Below are 12,045 nucleotides of genomic sequence, written 5' to 3' on the forward strand. Positions count from 1 at the left end.
CACTTTACTATAAGATTGTAATAATTAGGAGCCCATATTAACACAGACCTAGTAAATGAAGTAATACACTGCAACACTTACTGGCAGAGACCGGACACAAGATGGGCGTGGTTACCCATGTTCTTTTGGATCTTTAAGAAATATTCCAGTGGTGAATGCGTAGGAGGGTCATTTTCTGTTTTCAGACTGTACACATCTACAGACGACACCCATCTGAAAATGGCACGAACTTTACACATGTCATCCCATTCTGGATTCTTTGTTAAATATGCTATCAACTCTTTGAAGGTACCCACAAGTAAATTGGGTGGTGACTGAAAATAAACAACATATAATGTATTTGGGAATTTTTAATAAAAGAAAATATATAGTCGCAGTGTACTTGGAGGATATACATCAATATCGAGCCAGCGGGAGATTACGCAAATGACAGTACTGTTTTTCATATCTAAGAATTAAAACGTTTGCTCTTATGTAGAAGATACTATATTTATCTTACTAATTACACTTTCAATGCCATTTTGCTGTGAACAAACAAAGTAATGAACCCCTCATGTGTATTAACATCGTATATATTTCAATAAAAGTAAACACAGCTTTTTCAAAATAAGATCTAGTCAATCTTTTTTTTTTCCATGAGTTAGTGCCCTTTTCCCCCTTGATCAAAACCAAGTTTTTTTTACAAATTTTACATGACTGCTCGAACAAAAAATTTGTTTGGTGAATGTGGATGAACATTTATTCTTACAACTGACTGGAAAATAATTATGTATACGAAAGAAGTAGCACTGTTATTGCTGTTCTTCGTCATGTGAGTTTAATCAACCTCATTACTAAGAAAATTAGTATTTACATTTAGTGAATAATCGTCAACATGTGTATATTTTGATAGTTGAAACACATCAGCTTTCCGTCGTTTAGGGGGACATGGCGGAGGAACTTGTGGCTTTGATGGCTTCTTTTCAGGTGGCCTTTCTGTTCCTGTTGTCTGTGGTCTTGAGTCCTACAATAGAACACATCGTCTATTATTGAAATCCTAATCCAACAAGTGTCGACCATTTCACGAATGAATAACAATATCATAGTTTATAATATATTTTTCGACAAGAACTTATATTATGACTCAACATCTTAAAATTTTCCAAATTTTAATCCTTGTATTTGTTGTTAAGATCTTATTATGTTGTTAAGGTTTATATACTATAATATATGTCGATTTGTCATTTTAATACCAAATTCACGACACGTTACCATACATATTTATTTTATACGTCATTGCTGTTAAAAAATACTGTCATGAATATGTCTATTTGAAATATTTAAAACGTGCATACAAGATCTAATGCAGACACTTAAGCTAACCCAGTACATGCTTATTTTTACAATAATGGCAGGGATGATATGAACACGAACCACTCTAAAATTTGAATTGATGAGAAGCAGACAAATTAATATCCTGATCACTCTAAGTCCTTATTCTAGTGCAAGTAGATAAGGTAAACGTTGGGGTGTTTTGAATCCATTAAACAATCATTGTTTTAAGTATACCATTGCATTAACAGATCACAAACTGCCTTTTGACGCACTTATGTTTTAGTTTACTTAGTTATAGATTCAATGAGTTATATACCAAAACTCCTCTGACAAAACATGGTGAAAAAGCAACAGGGGGACCTTGTTCTTTCGTCAAACAGAAAAGACCAAAAGTAAAACAAGACACCTGTCTATTGTTAAAGATTGTTTGTTGACCTCTAGACCTTTTTTATATTATTTTTAGTTATTGGGTTGATGTCACATTGGCGTACACTCCACCTTTGCTCTTGCCAATATTCAATATCATACAATCGGAAAACAAAAAGTACTTGGAAACCGTTTGTTTTTCAGATTGGACGGTGGTAATCAAAAATATTTTCGGGAACCCCCTTAAAATCGTTCAAATTAGAATAAATAAAGGAAGATGTCCAACTAAGTCCGTGTGAACAGAAGAAGGAAGTTTATATAAGAGTAAGTTCAAACTGGTTAGATATATAATTTCTAATGATATACTTGTGTTTTCTATGATACTTGTACAGTTAACTTTCACTTGAGTATTAAGTGTTTTATAATAGAATATATATTGTTATAAAGTGTTTTATTGCGTTATTTCATACGTTTTTAATTTTTATGGCAATTGACTTACTTTAGTTCAAGCAAAATTGAACTTGTATCTAATAAAGTCATAATTAGGGCGAGTCCCGTTCACTATTATGAAGTTATATCAGAGAAGTTAATACCAGTTTGGCTATTGATTGGTTAAAACAAATGTTCACATGAGAAAATTATAACAAGGGGACAAATAAGGCAGAATTCCCAAGATAGGTTATACATAGAAACCTTATATTCAAATAGACAAACGTTTTAATTGTTATTATTCACCTTGAGAATTACAGAAAAATATATAAAGAAACATTAATAAATCACACCATACAAACCAATTGCATCAACTAAAATTTTCACAAAAACATGTGATTATAAAATTATGAAAATATGATCATAATGATAAAATTATGAGAAGCTACAAGTTTTGATGATTTTGATTAACTTCTTTTTTTTAAATATACGGAAAGGAAACAAGTATTTAAAAAAAAGAAATAGTATGGACGTCTCAAAATAGAATATCAAAACAACGCATGATTTGGGTTCTCGTCCTTTCGTCCTCAGTGAATAGTTGTTGCATTGGCAATTATGTCAGATCTATTCAATCTCATACAAAAGCAAGCATCAAAACTAAACAAATAAAGAATCGGATATATACTTTAAATGTATGATGAAAGTTCATGCCCATGCATATGATATATTTGGCTACAATAAAACTACCAACACGTACAGATAAAAAAAACTAAATCAAAAAGAATCAAAACACATACATTCATAATAACGCATAACGAAACTATTCATAACATGCTACAATAATGAATTAACAAGCTAAAAGAGAACAGATATAATATGCATATATATATAAAGATCTACAATGAACATGCATAATCATGCTTATTACATGGTTGTTACACATTCGACACTTACAGTCGATGGCATTCTGAAATATCTACATATACTAGCATATACAAGACTTGCAATACTGTGTTGTTACAATAAAGGTTAAATACCCGTACCAATCATTTAATCTTTATAATGTTATCATGTTTTTGTCAACCCTTTCATGTACATAATGTCTTTAAATCTAATCGTTTGAAATTGTTATTATAAAATAATATAAATGAAATAAAATGGATTATAAAACGTTCATCGTCGATTTCGATATCCATATAAAAATGTTTCATAAGCTTTAAAAATAATTACGACAGTTAAAAGTCAGCAATTCAATTTTCAAGCAAATAGAACGATTCGTATTGGGGCGTAAACATATTTTTCAAATGTAAAAGAAGTAGCAACAGGTTTTTGATTTGATTTGATTTTATTTTCTGTGTTTCAACGCCATTTTTAAGCACCGCTTTTCGGGTATTTCATGGCGGCCAGTTGTGATTGATGGAGTCAGCCTGAGTGCCAGGAGAAAACCACAGGCATTCGATAGGCAACGTTTTTTTATAAATCTAATTTCACTATTGATGATTGGTACAAGTATAAGAGAAAGGTGCAGACTCACAGGTGCATCATGCTGACTAGCAATGCCGTTTACTTTATTTGGAGATGACTGAGGTCGCTGGTTTTGTTGACTTGTCCCGGAACCCATGGTTTGTTGTCTAATACCTCATTACATGGTCACTCTAACTATCTGGGAAAAACATGGTAAAATCATATATATATCATTTAGCTGACAGCTGATAGAATACACAATGGGCGTATTGTTAAATAAATAATACTCAATCAACTGTGATTTCTGATATAATTCCTTGAGAAAGGCTTGATATATATTTTTCACGGTGGGTATGGTTGTCCTGCGAGAGAACGTACTGTGCTGGTGATTCGGTCCTGACGGGTGCTGGTGATCAATGAAAAAATGTAAACAAAGACGAAAATTATGATTTTTGACGTTTTCACTCATAAAAAATGGAAGAAAACAGTTAGATTTTTCAATTTCGTTTCTAATGGGTTCATATATAAACCATTAAAAAAATGACCCTCTAAACTGTTTCAGTAAGCGTAACACAAAAATGCTCATTTTCAGAAAATCTCGAGCTGAAAAAATAAAACAAAAATGCTCATAGAGTCCGCTTTCTATGCCGCAATCCACACGACAAAACAATTTTGTGAAAAAACATTGCAATTTATTAAAATATAGCATTTTCTCAATTCATTCATGTCCTGATACTGTGCTGGTGTGTCCTGTCATTATGCTGGTGGGTCCTGATACGGTGCTGGTGATTTTGGATAAGAAGTTGGTCATATTTGAAACAAATGTTACAAAATCAATAAAATTAGCCAGATAATTGTTGCAAACAGGATCTATGACTCCTATGTTAGCTCTTGTGCATCCATTTGGCTGTTTAATTTATATGTGTTTTCAAATCATCTGAACTTTTATTACAAAATAACATATAAGGGCAACATCTTTCGTCCAATATCAGATAACAATATATATAGTATCTAAAATAAGTTCAAAATTCCACAATACTATATAACTCATTTTATGTGTCAATTTGTTCGAAAAAAGTCGAAAAGAAGAGACATTTTTTAATGTCATGATTATATGTCGCTTTCTAGATCTATGCTTAGCATTTATTTCAGATGACATGTACTCCTCACCCTGATGACCCTGCTGCCTTTCATAACTTTATCCGTATACATATATTAATAGATAAACAAAAGGCTGCATGCAACACGTATTTTTGTATTTAAAATGATTCGTTGTAACGAGAATATTTGTGGTGAATGGAAACTGTGAGGGTCACAATCTTAAATTGCTGATAAATGTTGCTGGAACCAGTTTCGTTATCTGATCTGAATTTTCTGAAATGTGCAAGGTAGATAGACATTTTGATTTTTTTTACTCGGAAATGAACCATTGTGTTGATACCATGCTAAACATAACAAAAATCTCTGTACAAAGGTCTGTGAATTTTCTACAAAAATAGTGATTTTATTTTCACTAAATTCTCCTTTTCTACTAAATACAATAATGACCTATAAATAATAATGCTTTGCAAGAAGTTTCCCCTTGATATATGTACAAAATTATATCTCTATTATTCATTGTCTGTGCTGTTTTGATACTATTGCAGTTTGCACATTTCGGAATTGACAGGCCACAGGAGGGGTCATAAACCGTACACGAAAAGATAAAATATTGATATAAGTACTTAATTTGCATCTTTGAACCCCCACCCCGGCTTGTTTTTTTAGGAGCCTGGGGTGTCTAAAAATGGTCGATTACAGACAGCCGAGTACGCATTTTACTTTCCAGGCGTGTTATTGTTGATTGTTAAAGTCCTGAAAACGGATAGATGGAAACAAAAATGTTTGATATATCTGGCTTTAGATTCAGTTTTTTTTAAATATAAATTAAGGCTACATTTTAATATAATAATTCTATGAATTCACAATATCAAAAAATGCAGAAAAAAAAATGAATGAAGTGAAATATCTTAGTAAGGAGTCATTACTACAGAGATGATGTGTTTGACACACAAAACTTTTAAGCTTAGTGATATTACCAATATTAAAATAAAAGTGTATTTTAGTTGGGTATTTTTTCCATTTACTCATTTTCAATTATAATCAAGGCACTTTTTATTTTTATTCATGAAAAATATTTATATATAGAAAAGAAGGACACATTGTTCACTTCCTCCCCCGTAATTCTTTATCAAAAATATTTATTTTGAAATGAAAAAAGCTAAGAAATCTTAATTTTATTAGTGTTCTCTAGGTTATCTCGTCTTCATTCTCTGACATATTCTAGCCTGCCCTTTTATAAAATAGTGATTTATTTTAGTGTTCTATCGAACTTTCGAAAGAAAAAAAATACCTGATAACCGTTTAGACAAAAAACAATGTGTTGGAAAAATCTTACAGCAAGTGATTCTTAATAGCTATAAGATACATTTTTCTTTTACAATACAACTTTTCAATCTTACGGGAAACTGTTCTAAGCTTTCATTGTAACCTCGCTCTAACTTAACCCCATCCCTCCCCCCCCCCAAAAAAACAAACAAAAAAAACCAAACAAACAAACCCGCAATACTATTGTCATTCTTATAGTCAGGACTCAAGTGTTCACAAACAAATGTGTTTTAAGCTGCTAAAGACATGATTCAAACGCTCAGAAAGTCCTTTGTTCTATATGTTTGCTCTCCATTTTTATGCAAAACCTTTGACATTTTTATTTTATGGGTTATTGTTGATGGTCGTACGATAACGTATGGTTGTTAACACATACTTCCTTTGGTTTCTTATGGAAATTTGTCCATTGACAACAAATATACCACATCATCTACTTTATATAAGTATTGTATAAATTACAACGTATTTTGGTGATCTTGCAAAATGATCGTAATCCCGAAAATCGTAAACATATTTTCTTATCTTAAAAGGGGGCAAGAAGGGTTCCATTAACAGTCCAATAAATAAGATTACAGTTAGTTTAAAAAAAAAAAATAGGGGTATTTTTTCTCTCATTAATAACGGTAAACAGATTCACAACAATGTCAATTTCAAGAAAGCAGACAACAGCTAATAAGTCAATAACAGTACAGCATCAATGATCTTGAATATATGCCACTTTTAACTAAAATATAAAAGCACAGAACCAGGACATAGGAGCACAGAACCAGGACCGTTTTTCTTATCACCAGCACAGCGTCAGGACAATTCCGTTTAACGAACTTGCACGACTTTTGCAATACAATATTGTTGTAATATACTTTGCATGGTACTTATGACACATCAGAGAAAAATTAAGCAACAAAACAGTCGTTTTATTGCCGTTCTGATACAACGTAAACAAACGGCCCACCAGCACAGAATCAGGACCCACCAGCACCAGTCAGGACCAAATCACCAGCACAGTACGTTCTCTCGCAGGACAACCATACCCACCGTGATTTTTGTCACATTTTTCTCCAAAACTTCTGAACACAATGAGTTCTTATTTATTAAGCAGCTTGAGAGTGACAAATTGTTACTTGTGAGCCCTTCTCGAATTCACAATATAAACCTACTTTCTGTTTGTCAATACTAGTACTTTAAAATTTCAAGATGTTAAATGAACTTTTAAAAAAATCCTCGCACATTTCTCTATAGTACTGAACAGAATGACTCTACATTAATGCAACTCGAAAGTGATGCGTTGTGTGAGGTATTTGGATCTATGAGACAACTACTTTATCTTTTCCAGCATTTAGAATTATGAGTGGGGACACCGCGTGCAATCTTGTTATACATTATCATAAATCGTTTTCATTTGTTTGTCTAATTGATTAAACACCGCACAGTTAAAAGACTGTCACTCATTACGTACAGAACAAAAAAATACAATTCATCCACCAATAGGGAACATTTTAATATATTTGATTAAAGATATTACGTATCATTGGGTATTTAGTAATTACATTAAGTTAAGACTACACTCTGTTAAGAGTTTGTCTGTCTTATCTGTCAAAGATTTAATTGAGTAAAATAAGTAGATTTTTTACTATTTTTTACAGATATCTCGTTTTGAAACTTGTATTGAACTCGTAAGGTTGTGCTTTGTCGATTCAAGCGGTAAAACTTTGTAAGAACTACAGGAAAACTCCAGCATGATGCTTACTAATTTGTTTGATTGATTGTTTGCGGCCTCGGACATACATAACTGTTTTGTGAAATTTACCCCTAAAAGACAATGGTTTTATTGAGACAATGTTCATACTATAAACATAGGCAATAAGATACGTTATATGTAATAACTTAGAAAAATAAATGAATACAGTAATTAACTGTTTTTAGAATCGAAGTAATTAACAGGTTAAAATGTAGTTTTTTATGAAAACGCCATCACCTGAAGTCGAACGGACAATCAAAATTTGAATACTTCACATGATAGTCGCACTAAAGAGTAAATAGGTAAGTCTCTTTTATTTGAGAGTGTTTATCCCGTATAATACCAGTATATCGCTACATGTATTGTACAAGAATAAAAACAGGTTGCTGTTTATATTAAAATGTTTCCCTTAAACAATGGGTAATCTGTCTTGGAAAATGAAATTGAAAACGGGCTATTTAGTTTGTTGTTTAACATGTATGGTGACAAAACATGGATATTTCAGTTAAACCTTAAACATGATTGACAGCATTGATATGTGAAACTTACAAAGCTAACAATAATCTAGAGGGTTATTTCGATAACATGTTATTAATTTTCATTTCAATTTTGAAATCCAATATATGTTTCCAGTTGGTGGACCTGTTCTGTGTACATTCATTAAGATTTAAATTAAAATTCTATATACTATTTTGTAGTTAAGTTTAGATTTACTTCACCGGTGGCCTTTAGTATGATATGGATTATCGATTCTCTCGATTGTCCTGCTATTTATCTTCACAAAACTCACAAGCTGATTGTTAAATATCGTATAACACGATTGAATATCCGACATATTTTTTAATTTTTTATTTGTAATTAAAATTTAAACGAATATTGGCAAAGAAACAGTTTCTGCGAAGTAATAATTCGAGCGACCCATACCTCCTAAGGTCACTCACTACTTGGCGACCTAGCACTACGATCAGGCTTATTGAAGTGTGTATAAGTTACTCATTTATACTATATTGGCTTAAAATGACGTTCAACTTCAAATATTTTTTTTATCCAGGTTCCCGACCTTAGGTTAATCGTATTTGCAATGTATGTAAATCTGATTTTCTAATTTGAAATCGTCTACATTTTTCATATCTAGTAATAACAAATGTTACTCATATATATTTAATAGGCTTTAAATGGTATTTGACATCAAATCTATTTTATGATAGTTTTTTGAAACTTGGGAAAACTTGTTTTTTAATGAAAATTAAATTATTAAAATACATTTTCCTAGGCTGTTATCGTTTAAACTTGTTCATATTTAGTAATTATAAATGATATGTGGTATTTTTATAGGTGTTCTGACAATTTTGAAGTAACGATACTGTGGTAATAAAACAATTACAATATAATTTAGTAAATTTGACATTTTACAGTTCTATCGCAATAATTCAAAGAAGTATCTCTTCATAGTTTATTTGGACCAATAAAGATTATAATTGTTACTGTTGACACACAAATAAAGTTGACACCTCTGGGCAACATTTACGTTATATAGAACAAGACATAACGTATAAAGCAAACTATATAAATTTAACTATGTTCACCTCTTTCCTCAACCAAATTTATTACTGCATAAAAAGAATAAAATATCTGGCGGTTTACATCCTGTGGTAAAACTTTACATAGTTTTGGATAAGAATGCTTTCGACGAGTTCCAGTTCAATCAACTATTCAGATTCTGTCCCCCGATTTGAAGAAGAAAACATCCTTGTTATTAGTTAAACGCAAACCACCTCGTCACAAGTATGATATAGCGTACAGTTACTGTTCCCTTGCGATTTGCTTAAGGGTTGAATGATAAATAAGGTATACGTTAATAAAGACAGTTACTGATAGAGGTCAACATACGAAAGTCAACAAAACTAATTTACAGTATATATATATATACTGACCGACTTTAGAAACGCAACACTATATTATTTTTGTGTTATTTTTGAATGAATGTGTCCCCGTCGAAAGCGATGACTGCATTTTATAAACGCCAAAATAATTGTCTGAAAGGTCAACAAATTCTACCTGACATGTTTTGGGTTCTGTTTTACACCTTCTGGTTTTGCATTTGTTCAACCCATTAATTGGTTATGGCAATTATGCGGTTTGAACTTGAGGGCTTTTATGGTTTTCCTTCAGTCGATTCTTTAGCAATTCAGTTGATGGGAAACATTTATGGCATGAATCTGTACTCAATGGCACTCGGCAATTTGATTAGCAGTTGATGTTGCAACCGTAAACATGTCTGGCAAATGACGTTGTGTAATCAAATTCTGTGGACGTTTCATTGTCTCTAAACGTTTATCTGTTCATTGATGGCCAGGACAAATCTTGTCTACTTGTATCGTTGTCGGAAGGACAGGAAGACGAGTTTCTGAAGTCATACAGTATGGTTGCAGCACGTTTATGTTTTTATGTTTGCAGTATTCTTAAGGGGTAATTCAGTTTTTTGTTTCTCAGTCTTGGCAAAATGTAGATGTAACTTTTTAAACTGGTTTAAGTGAGGCAAAGGATTGAAAGAACTGTTTCACAAAGCAAAACAACTGAAACAATCTTTCATGGGTCCAAAATTTCGCTTCAAGAAATTCGTGCGACTTCAAAAATTCGGTATGTTCAATAACCACAGGTAAGTCAGATTTTGATTTTTTGTACGGAGAAAGAAGTATGATAAGCATGCAAAGTTGTTGTAAGAAAATCAAACAAGATTTGGTAAAAAAAAATCAACAAAATGAGTGTTGCGTTTCTAAAGCCGTTCAGTATATATAAGAAGCTAGAATCTATAAAAAAAATGTAAATATAAAAATATGCAATATACTTCCAAAACAAATCATATATCCTTATGCTTATTTTTATCAACACCCTTTCCAGGACGATCGCGATAAAAAGCTATTGCACACTAGATTTTGATTAATTGAGTAAAACTGCGACGACAAACAGTAAGTTATACAGAAAGTTTCACTAAATCTCCTAGTTCTTTTTCGTGTTACACTGTACAAAAACATGATAACCTTTATCATTCCAGGATATGTTTTAAATATTTATTAGATAGTTTCCAATACAACAAAACATACTCTCATATAAAAAAAAACAAGTAATGTTCTTTTTTCCTCAAAATGATTTTTTAAAAGTCGTTAATGAATAATACACGAGAAATTAACAGGCGTATTGATTTAACTTCCTAGAATTACCATTATTGAATATTTTAAATGGACACTTCTATCAACAATGTATTTTAAAACCGCATATATGTGCAACCCTTTCCTATTGTATTATAAAATAATTAATCTTTTAAACCCGACCTGTCAATAATCATATTTCTAAAGGTACTTTATATAACAGCATAATTATTTAAATATTCATAGTAAAGATAAAGCATTGTTATATATATACAGTATCACGGAGGGCATGTCTTAGCTTAGAGTGTTCTAATTGTCTTAATATATGCACATATAGATAAAGGCAACAGTAGTATACCGCTGTTCGAATGTGTTAAAAGAATACGTTATGCTGCAACTGATATCGGGTGTAAATTAGACCCCTATCAATGATATATATATATTCATATGTTCTGTTAATGCTTTAGAATACAAATCTAGTCCTTCACATTTCAAACGTGATGATTTGTTTAAAAAGGCGTTGCTGCGAGTTTATAAGGCCATATATAGATTCATATCTTGACCACAACTTATGTATACACGTTGCGAAGTCTGTATAAACGCACATATCCATGATCTAGTTTTAATCATTTTCAGTACAGTTTTTAGTTATAAAAGTTAAATGTTTGACTTCTGAATTTTTACAATTATCTAACATCTGTCATTCTTTGTGAAATATGTCATGCACTGAAATTACAATATTTCAGTATTAAAGGTTTCCTTGTCGTTTTATGATATGCATTTGTATCCAGAGGTCAAAAGTGACAAACCTTTTTAGACTGTATCAAATAACGTTTGGCCAGGTTGGGCGCCCGCTTACATGCTTAAAGAGGAAAGATATCTCCATGAAAGCCAAAGTAACAAGCATAGAATTTTACCATATACTCGTTATACTTTCACAGAACAACTCATATTATTGAAGTTCTGTAATACTGTATTCCTTGTATTATTTGTAGACTTCATATACCATATAGACAACAATATAAATTTCCCCTTTTTACTTGAGACTATTCATATAAACGTCATTGCAGGGACCAGGAAGTGTCTGGATATCATTGTTATTTTGACAAACACACCATTGTTTTAAAACCACGTGTATCAATTGAGCAAGAGAAACCT

The 12,045-nt window shown here is 31.7% G+C and overlaps 1 protein-coding gene across 7 annotated transcripts in view; it reads right to left on the reverse strand.

Annotated features, from left to right (window-relative positions):
* The window catches only part of LOC134685570 (uncharacterized), a 32,339-nt gene that overhangs the window by 6,380 nt on the left and 13,914 nt on the right, over positions 1–12,045 (reverse strand). For 4 of the 7 annotated variants that reach the window (XM_063545384.1, XM_063545374.1, XM_063545392.1 and 1 more), the window contains exons 2-4: positions 3,644–3,772; positions 854–1,003; positions 82–314 (exon numbers count right to left, since the gene is read on the reverse strand). In XM_063545384.1, the coding sequence (XP_063401454.1) occupies positions 82–314; positions 854–1,003; positions 3,644–3,730 (470 nt within the window). In that variant the 5' untranslated portion in view covers positions 3,731–3,772. The remainder of the gene's footprint in view (positions 1–81; positions 315–853; positions 1,004–3,643; positions 3,773–12,045) is intronic. The other 3 variants (XM_063545417.1, XM_063545407.1, XM_063545427.1) reach the window with 1 other exon arrangement.

The sequence above is a fragment of the Mytilus trossulus genome, chromosome 1 (assembly GCF_036588685.1).
Source record: "Mytilus trossulus isolate FHL-02 chromosome 1, PNRI_Mtr1.1.1.hap1, whole genome shotgun sequence".
Classification (NCBI taxonomy): Eukaryota; Metazoa; Mollusca; class Bivalvia; order Mytilida; family Mytilidae; genus Mytilus; species Mytilus trossulus.